The sequence below is a fragment of the Dasypus novemcinctus genome, chromosome 21 (assembly GCF_030445035.2).
Source record: "Dasypus novemcinctus isolate mDasNov1 chromosome 21, mDasNov1.1.hap2, whole genome shotgun sequence".
In the NCBI taxonomy this organism is placed as follows: Eukaryota; Metazoa; Chordata; class Mammalia; order Cingulata; family Dasypodidae; genus Dasypus; species Dasypus novemcinctus.
In genome coordinates this window covers 42,413,083-42,436,750 of record NC_080693.1, presented here as the reverse complement: position 1 = coordinate 42,436,750, position 23,668 = coordinate 42,413,083, and the positions used below count along the sequence as shown (strand labels likewise).

Below are 23,668 nucleotides of genomic sequence, written 5' to 3'. Positions count from 1 at the left end.
TGCATATGCATACTACAATAAAAAAAAAAATGTGAAAGAAGGGGGGTGGTTCTCCATCTCTCCATTTGCCCAGGGAAAAAAACATTTCTTCTGACACCAACAGAGAATTTAACTATAGCCAAGTCCTTCAAAGACAAGCATCAATAGTTATGTTCTGGTAAGGGAAGAAAATAACTTTAATAATGCCATGATTTAAAATCAAAATTGTTATTGCTTTTAAAATTCCACAAGTGGCTGATGATAACAGCAGAGCAACAGGATTCTGATTACATTGTAATAATGTGGGTCTCACAGCAAGTCCACAGCTATTACCCAGCGATTAGGCGTCAGCACCTGGAGAAACTCCATTTACACTGACTGCTTCTATCTCCTCCACAAGTCATTTACAAATATATGATCCTAATTTCTATGAGAGAAAAAAAGACATGCTGGGACTAGAAGATTATTTGGACAATTTGGATCAACCTATTTGATAGTTTAATCTGTGCTTTAAAAATTTTTTTCTTCTAAACTGCTAGAAGCATTACGAAGTGAAAAAATAAAACTGGTTATTTCCGCTTTTTAAAAAATTGCTTTCCTTATTTTTCAAAGCAAGGAGGTGAAAGGGTCAAATATTCCAGGATAAGCACAGTACCTGATATAGTTAGCTTACTTAGGCTTACTTCTTGAGCAGTCTTAGGGAAAGACAATGGATTTCTCTGTCCCTCACTTTACAAGTCCAGTAAAAGAAAAAGGTAATTTTGTATTGTTACAAATATATATAGTAAAAAAAAAAAGAAGCCTACCTCTTTTAATTAACATGAGATGATATACAACCTTTAGAACTGCAGGCAATAAAAAGCCTAAAGTTCAGGAGTGATGTAGCTCAGTAGTTGAATGCCTGCTTCCTATATATATATATATATATATATATATATATATATATATATATATATATATATATATATATATATATATATATATATATATATATATATATATATGGGTACCCAGGTACCTGGGTTCAATCCCCAGTACCTCCTAAAAAAGAAAGTCTAAAGTTCAAGTCAAGTTATAGGGGGAAAAAAAATTAAATGCAAGCACAATTAGTGCTTCAAAATCTGGGAAGAAACTTTCAAAGATTATTTCATGAAGCAGCAGCAGCAGCAGCCACCTGTTCCAGCTAAGATTACTTTGTTTACTGGCCTAAGGTTAATTTATGCAGTCCTGGCCAAGAGCAAGAAGGAAGGTATATTTCTCTTCTGAAGAAAAATTTCTAAGCATTTCCTTTCACTTCTCTGGAAGTACCTTTTCTTCATGTTAGCCACTGCAAATCCACAGTCAGTGTAAGTGCTGTGAGGGCATTATGGAGTAACTACTAAGATTCAAGTTAATCGTGAAGTTACCACTTTTCCTTAGGTATCTACCAATAGCCTTACATGATGTGAATGCCTATGGCACTAATTGTTTATACCACTGAATCAAATTTTTAAAAAATTACCAAGTTCTTTCTCTCTAACAACCACTATGGACTAAGTGCCCTCCATTCAAAGAAAAGACATCAAGGGGAGCCACAGAGGGGAGCTTTGGCATCTACCACATATCACAGTGAAATGTAATTGAAGATTATCGTGTTATACATGCCTATCCAGTCCCCCAAACCAGACTATAAGCATCTTCATTGACTAAAGTACCTAGATCTGTGCTCCCTAGTGCTAGGGTCAAAAGCCTTAAAATCTAGTCTTTCCTCTATCATCTACTAGCTGGTGACAAAGGGGCCTTAATCACTCTTAGCTTGAGCTCTTCCCCACATGTACAAATAGAATAAATCCTGGCTAATCTAACTCCATAGGAATGTGGTACAGTGTAAATAAAAAATTTCCATGGAAGTTCTTTCTAAATAAAAAGTATTATTACTGCTAATAAATGTATGCAGACTAAATTAGGAATCCAAGGGGGAAAAAATACACAGAGAAGTCCTCATTTTTTTAAAAGTGAAATCAGATATAGTTCTTAAGACAAGGATTTTAGGAAGAAAGGGGAAAACATTCCTGGTGAGAGGCAGTAAAAGAGATGAAGCAAACAAAGTGGATGAACAAGAAAGACTTAGGTTTTTACAGGGACCAGCAAAGGCTAGCTTATGGTAGATTGTTAAAGATCTAGTTAAGGAGCCACACTGAAGTAAAGAGAGAATCACTGCTGAACGGGAGAATAACATGTATGGAGGCATTCTGAACATTTAATCTTGGGGCAAAGAGCAGGATGGAACTGTCTGGAGGTAGAGTGAAGGATCAAAAATAAACCTGTCGTGGGAAGTGGCTGTGGCTCAATAAGTTTGGCTCCTGTCTACCATATGGGAGGACCTAGGTTCACATTCCAGGGCCTCCTTGTGAAGGCAGTCTCACCCGCAAGCGCTGCGGAGTGCCGCCCCGCTCACAAGCGCCGCGGAGAGCCAACTCAGCAAGGTGACGCAACAAAAAAACGGAGACAAGCAAAAAAATACAGAAGAGTGCACAGAGAATGGACACAGAAAGCAGACAACAAGCAAGCCAAAAGGGTGGGGGGAAAATAAATAAAAATAAATACAGCCACAGAAGAATGCACAGGGAATGGACACAGAGAGCAAACAGCAAGCAAAAAGCCACAAGGTGGGGAGGGAATAAACCTGTCATAGTATCCCAAGAATGAGGCAAGGGTTTAAACTAAAGATGGCAATGGGAATTAAAAATCAAAATCATGAAAGAAAAAGGTTAAGAGACATTGCAAAAACAAATAAACAAAAAACATCTACGAAACTAATGGATCTTAGTGATTGAGCAGATACAAATAAACATGTGTGGATTAAAGTAGAGGGGTATTATAATAATAGAATGGCAAGGAAAAGGAAGGAAGAAATGAAAAACTTCTGAATGATTGGTGTAAAGGATTTTGTTGTATTTTTTGTTATCATTTGTTTTTTTTTTCAGGTGGAGAGTGGTGAGATGAGGTGAAGGAAAATGATGGGAATTAGGCTTAGACTTTGGATTTTAATGTCAACATGAAATACACAAATGACAGAAAGTGAAAGGAGGATGAAGACTGCTATTTTCAAGGAAGGACATAGAAGGGACCTGAGGGGAGTTTGGGCTTAGACATGTAGAGTCTGAATTCACCAGGGGAAAATATTCAACTGGAGATGAGAGGTTAAAGACTGGCACTCTGGGAGAGATTTAGGAAGTCAATTTTCCTGAAAATACTTTAAATATTTGAGGTATATATTTCTTGATATAAAAAGATATCCAGCATTTTTAAAATTAAATCACAATGAAATTTTATTCCTACATACAGAATTAAGTAAAAGACACAGTCATAAATAGTAAAAGACCTTACAAGTGGCAGCTGATAAAAGGATGGATATGACCCACAGCCAGCAGGAAAGGGGCCATCACCAATTTCCACCCAGTCAAGGACTTACATTTTGCTGAGTGAACTCTCTGAACATAGCTGCCAGTCTGTCATCCTCAATATCACGGTCAGTCTTGATAGCTACATTCAGAATGTGAATTGGTTCGTCCCTGGGGACCTGTAACCCAAGAACACAAGAGATTATGAGGTTGGCTAATACAGAAGCAGGGAAAAGTTATAGTACTTGGTAAAAGACCTGAAGAAGAGGTACAGCACAGAAGATGTTTTGGCTTGCCCACTAGCAGGAATAAGCAAAATAAAACCACTGCCCAACAACAACCTCTACAGATTTTACATAAAATAAAACATGTAATTAAAAATAAATAAGGCAGAAAAGGCATTAGCTGGAGGTGGCTCCCAACATTGACTTGACATGAACTTGAAGATCACTGTCTCAATTTTTTCACCAATAAAATGTGAGTGAAACTATTTGCCATGTCTCTCTTCTCAGAAAGTGAAGAAAAATTAGTGAAAGAAGCCATCTAAACATATTCCCACATAATGTATTTCCCTGCAATTTATCAATCAATGGAAGTATCAAACCAGAGAAAATAACTTAGTAGGAAAAGAACAGAACAGTTTACCAAGAAATAAAAAGGACTTAATAAAAGGACAAAGTTTTAAACAAAACGCTTATTTTTTCTGCAACCTAAAGTCTACCGTTCTCTAAGGACTATGATAGCACCACTATGCAAAGATGTAACCCATCACTGTGTAAGAATTCCAGCAACAAAAACTCAAGTTTTTTTTAAAAAAATTCAGAGATCCGGAGACAGCTGCATTGCATATAGCTGAGTCCATTATATACTATGGATTCCAAGATTAACAGTTTTTTTTTAAGATGGAATTTATAGTGCATAATTCCAAAAATGCTTTAGTATACCCTACAAAATTAAATACTACAGAGTAGGGTAAAAGGATGAATTTTTCCCTATAATGCTCCAAAGTCAGAAAGCTAATATAGAGGACAAGTCCCATGCCTGAATAAACAAACCAGTCTCCCAAAGGGGATGTTATACCTTGTCTTCGTCGTAAAGAGATGTGTGACCTGCTTCAGGGAATGTGGGGCTTTGGGGTGGAGAGTCACAGAAGCAGCCCATCACTTCATCAAAGATCCTGAAAAATACCAGAGAAACACACACCATTAAAACTCAAGAAGCAGAAAGCCTAAGTGGCAGGAAATTAACACTGCCATTTCCAGGTCAGTCTAAAAGAATAATCTATCCTACTCTGTCCTTTATAGCCAACTGAATAGAATCACCAGTGACTAGAGATGACATGCAAAATTTCACAAGGCGGCAGAAATTAGGAGGATGGATTGTCTAAACTTTAATAAACCATATACATTTTTTCTTTTTAAAAAAGAATGATCTAAAGCGTTTTTGTTTTTGTTTTTGTTTTTCACATGTAAGATAAGAGTACTGCTGTCATCATCGGTTTTAAAGTAACAGAAAGAGCCTGGGACTGCAGCAATGACAGACCAACGTAATTACCCCTCCCTCTACAGTAATGCATCAGTATACATCAACAGATAGATGCTGAATGCATTTAATCAAAAGATGTATAGTCTCTGGTGGGGCTTACTCTAGTGTTGTGTTTAATTTCTCCTGACATTTCACTCATCACAGAGCAGACAGCTTCTTCTGTTAGCTAGCTCCTAAGGAAAAGACGGTTTTTGTTTGTTTCTTTTTCTTTGACTAGGCTCATACTACCAGTAGAAGCCTGAAGAGACTGAATGGGAGTTGGAAATGGAAGGACAGAAATGGGAGGATACATAACTCTGAGGGTATATACAGCAAGGGTTACATCTTTTTAGGGTTTCATGGCTACTTTGTGGACCTTTATTTATTTGGCAGAAGGCTAAGACCCCAAAAACAGAAATAATCCATGGTTCCCCTTGTATAGACACAGTTCCACAGTGTCTTACCTGACAAAATCTTCAAAAGTCCGAAAGGAGACCATTCCGCCCATCCGCTGACATGGTGGAGTGAATGAGTTGTCCAACAGCACATCACTGACACTAGCTACATGAGTCATGCCATAGTGGTTGAGGTTTGAGGAGAAGGACATTCTAAACAGTAATTCAATCATGTTCATTAGACAAGGAGGTTATGAGGGTTGGGAGAGTAACAAAAGGGGAAAGGAGTTAGGAGAAAATTCTGACATTAGGGTCAGGTTGCAGAGCAGATTTGATTTTTTACCCACTATAGATAAGGCTTTCTTGCTAGATTTATATTAACCATTTTATTTGGATTTCCCCACATAAACTGTATTTTCACCACCCCCAAATCTTTCCAAATAAATATCCAAGGACTGCCAGGAATTTCATGGCAGTTTAATGACATTATGATGTGCTATTTAACTAAATAGCACATAATGGGTTAAAAATCATCCTGCATCTTCCCCCTCCCTAAAACATTCTCTCCTTTAAAAGGAAATAAGCAAGCCAAATGAGCTGTTAACTATATAACATGGAAGGTATTTTTGCCTAGGAACTGTATTATTTATATATAACAACTTTAGTTATTTGGAATGGTTTAGTAAATCATTATAAAAAGGATTATTTATAGGACAAGAACAAGGCAGTCTACAGAAGGAATTTTACTAAGGGTTTTACTTTTTCCTTTAGTAGGTAGTTAGGGATAATAGTGATCAGGATTACAGATCTTCTGTTTTTGAGAGAGTGAAAATTTTCAACCCTCAAATTTCAAATTTTCCTTTTTATATATAAAAACTTTTACACCAAAACAACAATACTTCATTGGAAGCCCAGAATTCATTGGGAGATGCAAAAAAGGCAGAAAGCATGTGTCTCAAGGTATGTGTAAGTATGATAAACAATTGCTGAATGGAGATGCTTGAAGAGAACCGACCTGATTTCTTCAATTTGAAAGCATAATCAATGGGTGCATTCCTTAATGCACCTCAGAAGTATGTACTGATAAGTGTTTCTGAATGACCAATCTGAGATTGTTTGAGGAAGGACCAAAGTAAGGGATGACTCCAGGACTTGCCTGACATGTTACCGGGATACTGCTTATGAAGCAAGTTCAGAGCAAGGCAATGGCACCTTAACTTTAGGGAGCTGCCCCCAAGTCTCCTTTAAGCACACCATTTGCTGTGGCACAGCGGGAAAAGAGCCAGCAATGTGGAACTGAAATCTGGACATATATTGCACTCTATTGCAAATTATAATTATAAAAAGTAATGAAATTCTTTATAGGATGCGAGTGCTGCTCACATGGACTATAGAGACTGACATTCCAGGTTTTTTATTCCTTTGGAATATGAAAACTATGAGAAAAGTACTTCATCTTTTGACAGTACTGGGGAGTAGAAAGGTAGAGTGGGAGAGGAAACCACTGATATCATGAATGAAACAAACAAATGAAACACATCAAGCAAGCCTTACACATGATGTTGACTGGAAACTGAGATTCGGAATTAGTGAAACTCAGAAATGCTACCATCCTCTTTTCTGGGATCACCAAATATATTTACTAAAGGAACAAGTTTGTGAGGTATTATATCTTTTCTATCTGTGAGGCTATAAACAGGAAAGATAAAGGTTCCAGATAACACTTCAAGGGAACTCCCATGGAATAAGCCAACAGGCTGTATTTGTGTTAACATGGAATTAAGTAACTTTTCACTCAATTGACCTTATGGGAAGCATCCAGGATTCAGTTTCCTTCATTATAATGCTCACTGGGCCCGAAAAGCCAGAGGAAGGCAGGAAAGGGCCAACTCCACTCTCCTAACAGAAAAGAGGACCAAATAAAAGCACTCCCTTTCTTCTACTCATTCAAATTGGGTTCTAAGAGCTATGATGAGTTTTATTTCTTAATATTTAAAGGGAGAGGGCCAAAATAAATTTAAGTCTTTATCTCAGTGTACAACTGATGATCTACAAAGAGTTGACTATCAATTTATTACTACTTTATCATTTTGTGGATTCAATTTCAGTCAGAGCTGCTATCCTGTCAAACTTGCATTGAGTTGCCCTTCTTGGTTCAGCAGCATGAAGAACTCAGAATACTAATAAAAGCCTGGAAATCTCTTCACAGTTACACATATCAAAATTTAAATATACTTTTCTATTGTTAATCCTATTGTAGGCCTGAAATAAAACTTGACTTTTGTATCACTGTAACCCTTTAGCACTTTAGAAAAATAGCTAACAAACCGACAAAAACATGAGATCAGCTATTTCTGGATTTGCATTCCTCTAAAAGGAGAAGCAAATTTGAGAAACTAAACATTTAAAAAATTATAAACAATTTTTCAGGGGAAGAGAAACCTTAGGGGTTTCTCTTCTGAAAGCCTCAAGTTAGAGGCAGAAATGAGCAAAAGAAGATGTTTTCCAGCAAAGCTAAACACAAGATGGACCGTATCAAATAAAGCTGGATGGCAGCTTTTCCAGACAGACTTTTCAGGTATTGCTTTTTGAACAGCTGAAGACATGTTTTTCAAACAGAAGGAATAATTTAGTGTGTCCATAGGGGAGCTCAGGACTCCCTAGGAGAAGGAAGCACATTAGCTTGTCAGGTGCAATGTTTTTCTTCATGGTTTCATCACTATTCTAAGTTACAAAAAAGGTGCTATTAATTGGAAAAGAAACTAAACATACAGTACCTGTTTAGCGTGGGGATGTTCCCTCTGTAATTAAACAACCACAGTTAGTTACTGATAGGTTAGTGAAAACCATAATAAAAGAATTGTCAGAGCAGATACAGACCAATCATGAGGAGCTCCAGTTTGGCAGCTCTGGCATTCAGCAGACATAATTAAGTGCTCATTACCCTTCAACCCCCAGGGTGCCTCCAAAAAGGCATGCCTACTGACCTACCTTACCACAGCAGCTGTTGATGAAAAGTGTCAAAATGTATTTACCATGGATTATTTTTTAAAGCTCTATTACAAAAAATAATGCAGAGCAGTGATAAAACACAAGCTAATAAAAAGTAATTTAAGCTATATGGTATGGTATGTTATTGTTAGCGTCAACATGAAATATAATTCTTGAAAATATCCTTCAACAAGATTCTCAGAGACTCATCTTTCTTGTTCTTATTTTACCAAAGGCATCTTTAACAAGGAGGGCCAGAGAAGTTGATTCCACATTCCCTCCCACCTTAATTGCTTTTCTAGGATATGTGATGCACTTAAAAGTCATCCTTCAAAAGAATGAAGCAATCTGGTTATCAGCTACTATTCCAAGTCTATTTAGCCATGTTATTCCCCCCACAGAAAGGGGAAAAAAGGAGGGTACTACATACTGTAGGAGCTTCAAGGAACTGAAAATAATGCAAAAATGTAATAAATGATCCTATAACTAGAGTGGTACAATCTGTTAAAATTAATACTTGTTAAATTAAATGAGTGATGGTAATAATGATTTTTTAAAAATTGCTATAAGTTTAAATTTCTAGGTCTCTCACAAATGAAACCTTACCTAAATTGGGCTAGCCCTAGAATTTCCTTATAAAGAATGTACCACAATCATGAAAGACTAGGATAAGGATGGGAAACTGCAAGTCAAATCTCCTGTATTCTCTTTGGTCTTTGACAGCAAGCCTTTTTAAAAAATTTGTTGCTATTCATTTCCACAACTGAAAAAAACAAAACCAAAAAAACCCCTTTATTATCAATGTTATAAGGGCAAAATTATACTTAAACCACCCACAATTTAGGGGTTGATTGGTTGATATCTTAACCTAACATTCTTTTATCAGCATTTAATCATTGTTTGGGTTTCTGGCACACAGAGGACTTAATGGGTAGAACATAGTGGGTGGTGCTGATGATATGTGGGAAAGAAGAGAGAGGGAAGAAAATGATGCACTTTCCATGGCAGTGAAAGAAGCAGAATACAGTGAGCTGGCCATATAAATAAAAAGCTGTGACATATCACTGCACACAAACTGTATACCTAGAATGATTTGTGAGTAGCAATGCTCATTGCATCAAACCTGTATCAGAGAGTGAATTCACAAGACGGGAAGAGCAACCTCCTAGTACAAAAACCTGAACCTTTACTGTTTAGATTCCTTGAGCCTTTTATCCAGGGAAATGGATTTTATTTTATAAGAGATACATAGTTATAAAGCACTTGGCTCTCACTAACATGCAAAAGTATGGATAGGTTCCATAGCAGAAAATTAACTGCAAAGGCTAATGAGAATACAGGAAAGTCTTTCTTTTAAGATATAAAGGATTCTAAAGAAAGAGCCACCTGTACAATTTCCTATCCATGAATCTCAGTTCAGACAGAAGAACCCTACAACCAAAGCAATATCTGGCTCCATCCATCCAGAATTTAGAAACCAGTATAATCTCTCTACTGTTAACCAATCTCTTAAACTAATAAAATGGTCTCACTGTTTCTGTACTGACACTCTAATCCCTTAGCAAGTCTTCACATGACGAGGGCCAAGTTTACAGTAGAAAAAGGCCTGAATGGAACAACAAAAAGTCAGCCCTTTTCCATCAATTCTCAAGCTCTCATAGAGAGCCCCCTGCTGCCTTGTTATAGGAATTGTGTACCATCTACACAGTATGGGGTAAAGAAGAATCACTCCCAAACAACTCCAGTTTTTAAAGGAATAGCTCTAAATCAATCATGTAAGAATTTAGAGGCAGATAGAATAAAAGCCTGTAGTATTGTAGGGAAGATGAGCAAGGAAAGAAGGATATACTCTATATTACCAAGTGAGTCCTGAGCCATATCCATAATCATCACTGATATATTTTACTACCCTACACAGAGGCTAATTGATCAATTTGACAATATGACAAATATGGCATATGGCACACTAGTATGATACATTGGAAAGCTATGGTCTGTACAAAATAAACTACAGAAGAGATTGTATATGAGTCAAGTATTTCATTTATGTAGCTAAAAATAAAATAAAATCTGTCACATTCTACTGCATACTCATCATGTAAAAATAGTTACATTGCTCAATCTCTGATAAGGCAATCTAATGCATTTTCAAATACATAAACAGTATATATAAATTCACTTCTTATAAGAAGTATGCTATTTAGGCTACTCAAAATACTTCTATCATGATGAATCTCCATTCACAATGTTGTGCTGAATGAATATTGGCATGATTTTACCTTCTAGTAGATTAGTTCCTTTTTACAGATGTGATAACTGAGAAACCAAAGAGGATGCGTTCCAAGGACACTCTTCAATATGGTGTTATAAACCAAAATCTAGACCTTGTGTTTATTTTTTCATCTCGGTTCCCAAGAATAGATGCTATGCATTAGTATAGACTTTAAAGAAGGATGAGAAATCCTTTGAATTCTGACATTCTTGGCATTAAGTCACCTCTGATTTTATTGATCTGCCTGACCAGAATGGCTGAAGAGCCTGCTTCTATATGAATGCAAAGTCAGAGTTGCTGCCTGCTATGTGAGCCCTCTTTAATTTAAGGAACACTGACTTCTCTGGCAGTCACAAGTTCTCTGAGCACTTACCATCCCTTCCAGCTGAATTTCATTTTCCTTGATTCTAGCTAGCCTTACATAAATCTTTTATCATATAAAAATGTTCCTGCTTCTTTTGCCTTCTAACTTGGAGGGGAAAAACAATAATAACAAAAAACAAAGACCTTGTATAAAAGTGATAGGGATGGATGCAAACAAGTAGTGGTTATATCAAGCTGTGACTGAGAGCCAGTATAGGGCAAATCTTTTGAAATCAGGCAGCAAAGCAGCATCAGAAGAGGTCGGCTCAATAACCTACTAGCAGTCACTAACAGCAGTACCATAGGAGAAAGAGCAATTTGACTAGCTGTGACCAGTTGTGGTCTCCTTGTGTGACTATATTTCTGCAGGAGCATCCAAATCAAGAGCTGTAAAACAGATCTGAACCATGTATTTCTATTGGCATCTCTCCCATGACTCCCTTGCAGTTCAGATGCCCTGATTCCACTGCAGAGCGTTAGTTTACAATAAAATGATCATTGCTTCATTCATTTGTAGCCCCTCCAAAGCCCCTTCTTTGCTCTGCTGGAAGATTTTGCTTTTTCTGAAACAAGTATGCCAACAGGGCCACAGCATATTACTGTTGCCTGATGTATAATTAGCTACAAACCCACAGCACAAAAGTACAGGGATTTACAGGTGCCCTGGATTCTGCTTTTCCTTCTCCCTGGAATCAGCTAGTCTTCCTTGACAAGAAGGGACCTTGGACTACACTAATGATATACTGAGAGTTTTAAACTCGACTTCTAATCTTACAAGTCTAGAGTGCCAAAATAACACAGCAGAGTCTAGAAGCTGTGCCATGGATACAGGACAGCACTTTGGTAAGCACTTAAACCTGCTGAGAATCGTCACTTCTGCTAGATGCTTGCATCTCATCAGCAGACTAGGGCTGAATGAAGGAAGCAAGTACTGTAGGATTTCATTTATTTACAGCTCATTCTGGCTTGCAAATTACAACCAAGGGCTTCCATTGCTAAAAAATGCCACAAGTTGGATGACTTGAATACCTTAGTACAGTGAAAGAGAGGGTCTAATCTCTGGTGTCAAAGATTATCAGAATTCTTAAGAATGGCAGCAGGCTACTGATTATTCACATAGATGGCTTCTGATTTCTAACCTTCTTCACAAATAAGATGGTTCAGAGTCTACTCACTGACAGCTGAACACTGAAGGTACTCAGCAGCCTAGACTCTGTCATGATCAAAACCTGTGCTATCGATAGTAAGAACACAGTAGACCTCTTCTGGATGTAAGAAATGAGTAAAGGAAAGTGCCTAAATTAAAACATAACACAGAAGACCAAGTTCACAAGTAGTGAATAGCAAAGAAGATATCACAACCCAATTTAACTAAAGCATGGATTTCCATTTAAGAAATAGGTAGAGGGAAGCAGATTTGGCCCAATGGATAGGGCGTCTGCCTACCACATGGGAGGTCCAAGGTTCAAACCTAGGGCCTCCTGACCCGTGTGATGAACTGGCCCATGCACAGTGCTGATGTGTGCAAGGAGTGCCGTGCCACTCAGGGGTGTCGCCCACGTAGGAGAGGCCCACATGCAAGGAATGCGCCCTGTAAGGAGAGCTGCCCAGCACAAAAAAAGTGCAGCCTGCCCAGGAATGGCGCCGCACACACGGAGAGCTGATGCAGCAAGATGATGCAACAAAATGAGATACAGATTCCAGGTGCCACTGACAAGAACACAAGCAGACACAGAACACACAGCAAATGGACACAGAGAACAGACAACTGGGGGGGGGGGCGGTGTGGAAGGGGAGAGAAAAAAAAAAGGTAGAAATGAACACCAATAGATCCTCACCCATTATATATGTATAGAAACATATAACAAAGTATACTTCTATCCCCTGCATCAATATTGCTTCATATACGAGATTAAGTTTAAAAAATTAACTATGTTCACTAAAGTATTTTATTTATGAAAATCATTTAACATTATAAATTTTGCACTTCTAGGCTGTCATAATAATATACAGAGCTATATGCATAGCCACAGAGTTTGTGAGATAATATACCTTACATATGTTTGTACAAATCTAACCTGTTTTAGAAGAGCTAACACATAGGCTGACTAAAGAACTCACTTGCTTCCTGATTATTTGGAAGCACCTAATATACCCAAAGTCAAGTGAAATCTTGATTGTCAAATAATTTAAAGAATTGTGGAAAAAAAAAAAAAGCCATATTCAGAATGATGCTTCATTGTTACAAGCTTTTGCATCACCAACCCCAGTGATGGATAAACTAGGGTTTCAGAATGGGAAAAATGACATATACATACATATACCACTGACTCTAGACCCTGAGTCTCACTAGAGGAAGAAAGAGAAAAAGAATTGCTGTATGATATAGTCTGAGCTCCTGGATTAATCAATGTAAAATACTGATTGAACTTCCTAAAGAGCTATGCAGACAGAATCTTAGACAAGAGGATTAGGTCCTAGAAGTATGAATAATAAAATGTTCTCTTAGAGTAGACAAGCTGCCTTATTTCTGCATCAAGAAAATGACCAAAGAAACCCACTCATTTCTCCTTCAAGAACAAGTGCTAACTGGTTACAAATCATCTTTAAAATTGACAGCAAACCTCCCCTTCCTTCAAAATAATTCATATACAATGGAATATCACATTTAAAAGCTAAGAAGATAAAGAAGGAAAAGCACACACACATCACATATATATAGGTTTCCAACTATGCTTAAGTCAGGAAAATCTCTGCAGCTGCTGTTCAATAGAAGGAAATTTAAGAAGAAAAGGATAAATCCAGACTAGGAACGTCCCTGAGTGAAGCTCCAATAATTGGATCCTCTGGTTAGTAAGAGCTGGGGAGGCTTACTGATATTCTACTATGGAACTACTGTGATTAGTAATGGAAGAAATTGTAGCACTGATGTGGAGAAAGTGGCCACGGTAGCTGCTGAGGGTAGGGAGAGGGAAGAAGAGATATGATGTGGGGGCATTTTCAGGATTTGGAGTTGTCCTGGGTGGTTCTGCAGGGACAGATGTTGTACATTGTTATGTCCTGCCTTGGCCCACTAGGTGGACTGGGGGAGAGTGTAAACTACAATGTAAACCATTATCCATGTGGTGCAGCAGTGCTCCAAAATGTATTCACCAAATGCAATGAATGTCCCATGATGATGAAAGCAGTTGTTGATGTGGGAGGAGTGGGGTGAGGGGGGTGGGGAGTGTATGGTGACTTCTTATATTTTTTGAATGTAACATTTAAAAAAAGAGAGAGAAAAAAAAGAATAAAGATATACTAATATAAATACAAAAAAAAAAAAGGAGTGGATTAACAGTGTGCAATTATAAAGGAAAAATGAGGAAAAAAAAATTTGGGACATTCTAGGTTGAAAATCAAGAAGAGGGCTTGACTGAAGCCTACTTAGCAAAAAGGATGATGCAGGAAATCACAGTTACTAGGAATAAACTGTTCCATTTAATGTGCTATTAAAATACATGCATTTTGAAAGAAGTATCAGAGAAAAAATAGTCAAATTATACTGAGAAGCTGACTAAATGGCAAGCAATACAAAGCTCTATAATAAACTAAAACAAAACCTGAAAGGTACCAGACATGTTAGCCACACAGTAACTACCCAAATGGGCTATCAGGGAGTGTCTTCTTTCTTAGAGGCTGCACTCTCATTTCAATAGCAATTGCTTGTGTTTTGCTTACTTATCTAAAAATCAAAACAGGTCCTAATGGGACACAGGTCTTCAATCCAAAAGACATCTAAGATATTTTCTTGAAAACAAACTCTGCCGTCAGTTTGCGGAGAACCATATACATACCAACCCAGAAAGGTTAAATCACCAGTCAAAAACAAACCGCAAGAATGGAATTGTACCAGGTGATCCCATTCACAATAAAAGGCTGTAGTCTTACTTTGATATTACAGCTTATAAAGATACTCACTTCTATGGACTTAGGCAAATTCAGTCTACTTCAAATGATTTCATGGAATGAATGTACAGACTAAGGGCCAGGAAAGAAAATGCAAAAAATATTTAAACAAAAATATATGTTGGGGAGCAGATGCTGCTCAAGTGGATGGGCACCTGTTTCCTATGTACAAAGTCCTAGGTTCAATACCTGGTACCTCCTAAAACAAAAACAAAACAAACAAACAAAAAACCCCACTGTTTCTCTACCCCAGAAATTTTTTGGTTTGCATCCCCCCAGTTGGGAAAAAAAATCTTTATCAAAATATTTTTTTACATTGATAAGTAGAATATGTATGGTAAAGCATTCATATGCCTGTTCTCTACTTTCACAAGATAATTTTTAAAGCATGCATAAAATATTGTAGTGTAACATCTATAGTATCAAGTTTAGATAATTCTTACTACTGAGAACAAGCAACATAAGAGTAAGAGATTTTCTCCCTCAAGAGGCACTATCATTACATAAAAGAAGACTTGTTTTTTGACTTGTAATTGTCCTAATTAACTTTTGGTCTAATATTGTGCTACCAATATGACAGCGACCAGCCAAACATAGCTGATGAGTACCTGAAATGTGACTAGTCTGAACTGAGATATGCTGGAAAATATACTCTGAATTGCAAAAACTTTGTATGAAAAAAATATGGAAAATATCTCAATAATTTCTACATCGATTACATTTGAAATGATATTTTGGATATAAGGGATTAAGTAAATGTTACTAAAATCAATTTTACCTGTTTCTTTTTACTTTCTAAATGTGGCCAATTGATAATTTTCAATTACCTATGTGGCTGGTATTATATTTCTATTGGCTAGCACTGATCTAGGGGTAGTGATTCCCACTTGTAGTGTTTATCAGAATTATCAGAGGAGCTTTTTCAAAAGTGGTCATGTGGACTCTATTCCAGAATGAACCAGAATCTTAGGATTAGGATCCGAGCTTTAAAATTGCACACATTGGGGAATGGATGCAACTCAAGAGGTTGAGCACCTGCTTCCCACATACAAGGTCCAGGGTTCAATCTCTGGTACCTCCTAAAAACAAACAAATGAAAAAACCAACTCTCTTTGGGGAGTGGATATAGCTTGGTGGTTGAGTGCCTGCTTCCTATGTATGAGGTTCTGGGTTCAATCCCCAGTACCTCTTAAAAAAAAAAAATTAAACACACAACCATGAAAGTCTTCATATAGGAAGAGTACAGGATTACAGTTCTGTTCAAGTCTGGTCTTTACCATAGAGATGTTTAATCTCAGACATTGGGAGGAAAAAGTATACAAATTTTGATTTGTAACAAGTATACAAACCAAGATTCCAACACTTAATGTGGAAAGGTGAGATTTCTTAAAGGCATTAAGAAGAATTTCTCTCATTTCTCTTACTTTCCCTAATCACACTGGAGACATATCCTCAAATAAAAGAGTGGGACAGGAAAAGAAATTTAGAAAGACAACGAGAGAGAAGAGGAGGGAAGGAAATCAGAAACAGCCTTCCAGCCTGTCTACTTCAAATCATTGCCCAAAGGGAAGAGGTAGCAGAAAGCAGGAAGAAAAGGAGAATGTCCTGAGAATTATAAAGAGCATTAAGTGTAGCATGTATTTCTCTACAATTATTCAAGGAATGAAGGAAAAGAAAGGAGACTGAATGCCGAACCCACGTGTGCTGTGAGTACTTTACCACTCATTGAAGGACAACCATTCGTTTCTAGAAAATGAGATTCTGAAACCCATGGAGGCAAAAATGTACTGAGAGATGCTTGCTAAATCAAGGATACATGCTTTTCTCTGCCAGCCATAAGGTATTTTTGAGGTACAGAAGTGAAAGGCTCTTATGAGACAAAGAAGGAAAATACTTTCCTGAAGATGCCTCTGCTCTTCTGCTGACCTCTGCTGGAACAACAGTGGCATCCAGTGGCCAAAAGTCTCAGCACAGATTCCTTTGTCTCTAGGAAGAGTTTCTATTGCTTTGGGTGAAGTGGCAATTCAGAACAAAATCATTTCTGGTGTCTATAACTAAGGATCCCCAAAGACACAGTACTTTGTAATATAAAATGAAGAACCAAAGGCCATAAAGAAGAAATGGAGGGGGGCAGGTTAAGATTGGTTGTGGTATTTATATTTTCTGTGGTATTTCTAAAAAGATTCCATATGTGTGGGTGGAATTCCTAGATTTTCTCTGCCTCAGAATACTTTATAAAGAATGAGTATGAGATAAATGAAGTATCTGCACTTTAAAACAAAAGCAATACTCAAAGAAATTTCCATATGTACATTTTATTTTTTAAAAGGGGTTAGGAAGGAATAATGGAATTTACATGGCTTAATTAATTAATTTAAATTTAAGAAGTTTGATTCTGAAGTGTGATTTTTAAAAACCAACTGAATTTCAACTGCTAAATTTGGATGTCTGTTTTTAGGGAGATAATGAAACTGGCTTAGGTATAACCTCAACCCATGGCAAACACAGAAAAGCAAAGAATTCTACTCAAGATACTTTTATATTTCAACTGCTAACTTAAATGATTAAAAAGTGATTTTTCTGGCAAAGTTCCTGCAAGTAAAATGTTAATAAATTCTCTCTAAGAAAAAAACAAAAGACAAAAATATGATACCTCAGTGATATAATTCAAGCAAGAATGAACAGGATAGTGCTAAACTATTATCTTAATTATACTGTATCTCTCATTGGAGCAAAGAAGAGAAAGAGTACCAAGAGGCTCCTGCTCTTCTCTCGTAGTTCAAATTTGTTCATTTTTCTGCTCTGTATTTCTAGCTTTAAAAAAATAGAGAATTGTCATAAACATTATTTTCTTTAAGCCTCCTGACATGCTTTGGCTGGCCCAGGTAACACATGCCAGATCAAACTCACCTGTTTGGATGAGATGTGGGCAGCATGAACTGGAATTCCACAACGCAGGTGTTGTCCTTAAGCTGGCGGTGTTGTACACTGTTAAGTTCATAGGCAATATAAGCCCTTCGAACATACACCTGGTTAAAAAGTAATCCTCAGTAAATACTCTGCAAAAACAGAAACTAAGAGATGGCTAGTCTAGGAAAAGGTCTTGTTTGGTAAGAGGTATCTGGTGCAGAAGAAGGTTGTCTGTGGTAAGGAGAGACCCAAAGGCTGTATATAGCTTGCTTTAATTAATAAAGCCACAGTCACCCATGACGAACTGGATACAAAACTAACCTACCTCTTCTGGACACCTCTAAGTGCAGTGTAAACTTTCTTTCAGGCTAACCTAAACTCTGGGGAAGATTTGGTCTTTAGCAAAAGGAAGCATATAGAACCACAGCTACTAACTCATTAAGCATGACCATCTCCATAAAAGAGAAAAGCAAGAAGAAAAATGGTGCTTTTTCTGGGCTACTTAAGAAATAAGGATAAAAGAGAAATGATTGCAGTACAGTTCAACTCTTTTACTATCTTGCATCTTTGTTTTATTGTTTTCCCCTTCCATTGCCTAAAATTAATTTTGAATTATTTATACTTACCCCGACATCTAGGCAAAAACCAATAAGGCATAATTTCACATATAATATCTCAAATATACTAACTTGACTCAAGAGTTAAAGGGGAGGGAAACGGACTTTGGCCCAGTGGTTAGGGCGTCCGTCTACCACATGGGAGGTCCGCGGTTCAAACCCCGGGCCTCCTTGACCCGTGTGGAGCTGGCCCATGCGCAGTGCTGATGTGCGCAAGGAGTGCCCTGCCACGCAAGGGTGTCCCCCGCGTGGGGGAGCCCCACGCGCAAGGAGTGCGCCCGTGAGGAAAGCCGCCCAGCGTGAAAGAAAGTGCAGCCTGCCCAGGAATGGCGCCGCCCACACTTCCCGTGCCGCTGACGACAACAGAAGCAGACAAAGAAACAAGACACAGCAAATAGACACCAAGAACAGACAACCAGGGGAGGGGGGGAAATAAAAAAAAAAAAAAAAAAAAAAGAGTTAAAGGGGAAACGGACTTGGCCTAGTGGTTAGGGCGTCCGTCTACCACATGGGAGGTCCGCGGTTCAAACCCCGGGCCTCCTTGACCCGTGTGCAGCTGGCCCATGTGTAGTGCTGATGCGCGCAAGGAGAGCCATGCCACACAGGGGTGGGGAGCCCCACGCACAAGGAGTGCACCCCATAAGGAGAGCTGCCCAGCGCGAAAGGAAGTGCAGCCTGCCCAGGAATGGTGCCACACACACTTCCCGTGCTGCTGACGACAACAGAAGCGGACAAAGAAATAAGACGCAGCAAATAGACACAGAGAACAGACAACCGGGGGAGGGGAGGAATTAAATAAATAAATAAATATTTTAAAAAAAAAAAGAGTTAAAGAGCTGAGATACGGATGTGGCTCAAGTGATTGAGCTCCTGCCTCCCACATGGGAGGTCCCTAGTTCAGTCCCCTGTAGAGTTAAAGAGCTGAGATACGGATGTGGCTCAAGTGATTGAGCTCCTGCCTCCCACATGGGAGGTCCCTAGTTCAGTCCCCTGTGCCTCCTGGTGAAGACAAGCAAGACAGCAGGCTGGCATGACAGGCTGGCTTGGCAAGCGGATACAACAAGATAACACAGCAAAGAGACACAAAGAGGGAACACAATGAGTGAGAAAACAAAGCAGGGAGTGGAGGTGACTCAAGCAATTAAGTGCGATTCTCCCACATGGGAGATCCTAGGTTTGGTTTCTGAATCCTCCTAAAGAGAAGACCAGCAGACACAGAGAGCACACCTCAAATGGACACTGAGAGCACAAACAATGAGGGGGTGGGGGTAAGTAAATAAAGTAAATCTTTTAAAAAAAGAGTTAAAGACCTATATCTTAACAAAAAAACATCAGCTCATCCTCCTCCCCTACTTTGTAGCCCTATTTGCCATGCATATAAAATACTATATGTCATACTATCAGCATGTGGGGTATATAAGTAGGCTTCTCATTTAAGGACATCAGAGTACTGCAAAATAGTCAGATTTTTCAAAAATTTAGAATTTATGCAGCTGGTAGATTCCATTTTATTCATAAAATACAAATGAAAAGTGACCCAAAAAAACTTGGCAAAGGCTTGTGGTGGTGACACCACATCACATAAAAACACTTAAACAAAACTTCAAACACATACACCTGGCAAACTTAGAGCAATGTTCATGGCCTGTGCAATTTTTGTGCTTAATGAAATAGTGTGCTGTAGTAGAAATAGAAAAGTCCCTGGAGTCAGATTGACCTGAATTCAAATGCAAACTCCTTCCCCTTAAAATCTATGTGATTTTGGACAAGATACTTAACTTCTCAGAGACTCACTTTCTTCTTACCTCATTAAAGTAATTGTATGTTTATAAAATGTGATTACTTTCTCTCCTATGCTTAACAGTTCAAAATATAACTAAAATCCATTTTAACTTGGCCAAAATCACATAATATTAAGTTTTCATGTTCTAACTAGCCATTCACTCATTGTTTTACAGGGAATTCCAATTCATTACAAAATGGGAGAATTCAAATATCTGGAAAGTAGAGACTACTGAAAAATGCAGGCACCTATTTTACTGTGATAGGAGCCAGAACTAGCAATTAGTTCAGATGAAGCACTTGAATAAGGTAAAACATATTTCATTGTTTCAGAGGAAAAGAAGATTCTACCCTTAAAAGTCAACCTTAGGGCCAAAGGAAAGCAATCGATATGATAGCCAAATGGACAAAGGGAATCAGCTAGAAATAAAGAAAAAGGTCATGACATAGTCTTATAAAAGCTTACCTCCAGAGCTGCCATTCTCACTACCTGGTTGCTGTGATAGAAGAAGTTTGGTAGGACATCAAAAATAGATGTTTCAGACAATATGAGTTTCTGAAAAGTACAAAAACAGACCTAAACTGCTACATTCATAAAGAGAACAATTTCAATGGACTTTATTTGGCATCTAAAGAAACCTAAGAATTTTTTCTATGAATGCCATGTATTAGCTTAACCTCTCTGTGCCTCAGTTTCCTCAGCTATGAAATGGGGAAAACAATAGTTCTTACCCTCATAGGGCCATTGTGAGGTTTCTATGAATTAATCTATGAAAATCCTTAAAACACTGTATTGGGAGAGCTGATGTGGCTCAGTGGCTGAGCACCGGCTTCCCACATGAGGTCCTGGGTTCAGTCCCCAGCTCAGTATCTCAAAAAGAGTATATTAACAATGTGTTAATTGTATGCTAATATAAATGTTTATGAATATTATTATTCTTTCTAATATATATCTGGAGCTCACTTCCTAAATATTGTTTCATTAACTCTACTATGGTAAACCCTGTGTTTCTTGGATTTCAACTATTAATCAAATAAGTAAAGAATCCTTCTTTCCTCTCTAGCTTTCCCAGAAAGAAATCTTAGAGAAAGCCTGACAATTCCCTAGGTCAGACTTAACAATATTAATCTTATTTCCAAGTAGAAAAATAGAAAGTCATCCCTGAGAAAACAATGTTATTTTAGAAAACTAATTGTCAAGGTATTTTCAATTAGTAATAAAAGTAACGATATTATATAAATTGGCTTTTTATGCAACAAAATAGTAAGCATTAAAATGAAATATTTTAAAAGCTTTGCATCCAGAAAAATAATAACTATTAAATATATCTGATTCAAATATCAGCAATCAAAGGCACTGAATTCTGGCCTAGAATACTTTCTAGCTAAAAGTATAAGAGGTAATAACTTCAATAGGACACTTCTGTCAAGACAAGCCACAATCCCAATAGCATTTCCATGGAAAAATATTCATAAATGAAAGTATTTTTAGAAAGTCAAGGTATGAAATATCATTGCACTGAAAACCAAAAAGCAATTGATTGGTTGATTAAATTATGCCTGGAGATGAAGGGGGAAGGAGTGCACAGTGGTAGAAAAGGGCAATATATTTATACCTGCAGGTTCTCAATGCAAAACTGATGTCCATACATGTCAATAGCTGATAAGAAGATAGACTCTACTTGGTTATGGCGAAGCTCATATGATGGTAAATGGGAGGCAATAAGAACCTGGAGTGAGAACAAAATAAGAGGCATAAGTTCCTCAGGGAGTGATTATTCTAGGCTCCTATTAGGCAGGCCTGATACAAAAGCAGTAAATATAAATCTGTAAGTGCAGGCATCAAAGATAAAACAGACCAAGTAAAACAACTTCTGGGTCCTGTAACATAAAGCCAGTGCCACCAAATACTGGATCTCAGTTGACTCTCACTATGATTTGCGTTGTGGGCAATTTCCCAAGGGGGACGGGGAAGGGAGAGAAAACGGCTTCAATCAAGTTCTATCAGTGCATGTGATTTACCATTGCAAAGCTGCTAGTCCTGGGGACTGCATGACTAGCTGTTAATTGGGAATCAGGTCTGGCAGGGAGCAGCTGTGGGGAAGGTGGTTGCAGCAGAGATAGGCTTTTGCAACTCAGAAGTAGAAAGAAAGACTAAGAAAAGCTGCTCTGACAGCCCCAGGTACTCAGCAGCAAGGAGAAGGCATTAGGAAGTAACACCAGTGTGTGTGAGGGCCAAAGAGAGAGAAAGCAGTGTCACAAACAAACACACAGGGACATGGTGGGACCTGAATATCCTCAGCAGGTCACTGAGAGGTTCAATAACTCTGATTAGTTCAGTGACATGGATACAATTGTAGAGAAAGCAGAAGGTCACTGAATAGCTTCAAATGCTGCTTCCTTGTCAATGCCCATGCACTGAAACACAAAGGGAGCACCAACTTTCTGCTTCCCTGCTGAAACCGTTTGGAATGGAAATGAACACTGCAGGGTGAAACTAAGAAGACTTCTCCAGGGTTGTTCTGATTGCCAGAGCATAAGATTCATTTTATTATCTCTCTGTTTTTCATACTTGCTTTTTCCCCATACACTTAAAAGTTTTGAATGCTTTTAATCTCCCTTTGGGAAGTCAAATAGTGAGTCCTTTTCCTCCCCTCCACCTGATCCTGGTTTATTATCATAGGGCTACTAAAGTGGGAAGGGAATGATGCCAGGATTTTATAATGGGGAATGGGCTCCTATGTGTAGAGACTCAATGGTAAACTTTTCCCTTCTTTTCAAAAAATATATACCACATCAAAACATTTGTTCTGAGGGTAAGGCAATATACATGAAAAATTGCATGATCTTTATAAAGTAATTGAGTAGAAAAGCTCATTGTATCTTGGAATGCCCAACCAAAGAAAACCATTCCTCTTGTCACCATAACCAACAAATGTCCTTACCTGGCGTGCTCGAAGTGACACTTTAGCATTGGTGGTCTTACTGAGTTGAGTTAGCTCTGTGAGGATATTCAGCAGCTCATCAGTGAGAGTAGGGTCACGGCCACACAGCTGATCCTAATTGTTAATGTAAAAGACAAAAAAAGCACATCCACTTTAAAAAAGAACTAAGATTCTTTATGAAATGGGGAAAGAGAATAAAAACAGTAAACATAGCTGGATTAATTTTTAAAATGTAACTTCCTGGTTTTCTTCTTTATCTTAAACAATGCAGTTAAAGAGATTTGTGGAGGAAGCTGCTGCTAAGGAGAAAAAGCCAAATATCCTCATTCAGATTCAAAATTCCTAATATATTGCTTTATAAATCAACATTATACTTTTAACGTGTAGAAGCAATCATGAGAGATCTTGAAAGGGGTCAAGAGAATCCTGAGTAAGAAATAACAGAAGATTTTTCAAAGTTTAAAGAGAATTTTAAAAATTTAGGAACTGAAATGGCCTTCTTGCTCCCTCTCCCACTTTTAGAAAGAAGGTAGTACAAAGTAAAAGGAACAACTCCTGA

The 23,668-nt window shown here is 37.9% G+C and overlaps 1 protein-coding gene across 4 annotated transcripts in view; it reads right to left on the bottom strand.

Annotated features, from left to right (window-relative positions):
* Positions 1 to 23,668, bottom strand: part of ACACA (acetyl-CoA carboxylase alpha) — a 413,948-nt gene that overhangs the window by 117,402 nt on the left and 272,878 nt on the right. For all 4 annotated transcript variants that reach the window (XM_071210521.1, XM_023584057.3, XM_004476381.4 and 1 more), the window contains 8 exons: positions 23,110 to 23,223; positions 21,781 to 21,894; positions 20,631 to 20,720; positions 17,766 to 17,884; positions 8,059 to 8,082; positions 5,351 to 5,494; positions 4,443 to 4,539; positions 3,434 to 3,541 (listed from right to left, as the gene is read on the bottom strand). In XM_071210521.1, the coding sequence (XP_071066622.1) occupies positions 3,434 to 3,541; positions 4,443 to 4,539; positions 5,351 to 5,494; positions 8,059 to 8,082; positions 17,766 to 17,884; positions 20,631 to 20,720; positions 21,781 to 21,894; positions 23,110 to 23,223 (810 nt within the window). The remainder of the gene's footprint in view (positions 1 to 3,433; positions 3,542 to 4,442; positions 4,540 to 5,350; positions 5,495 to 8,058; positions 8,083 to 17,765; positions 17,885 to 20,630; positions 20,721 to 21,780; positions 21,895 to 23,109; positions 23,224 to 23,668) is intronic.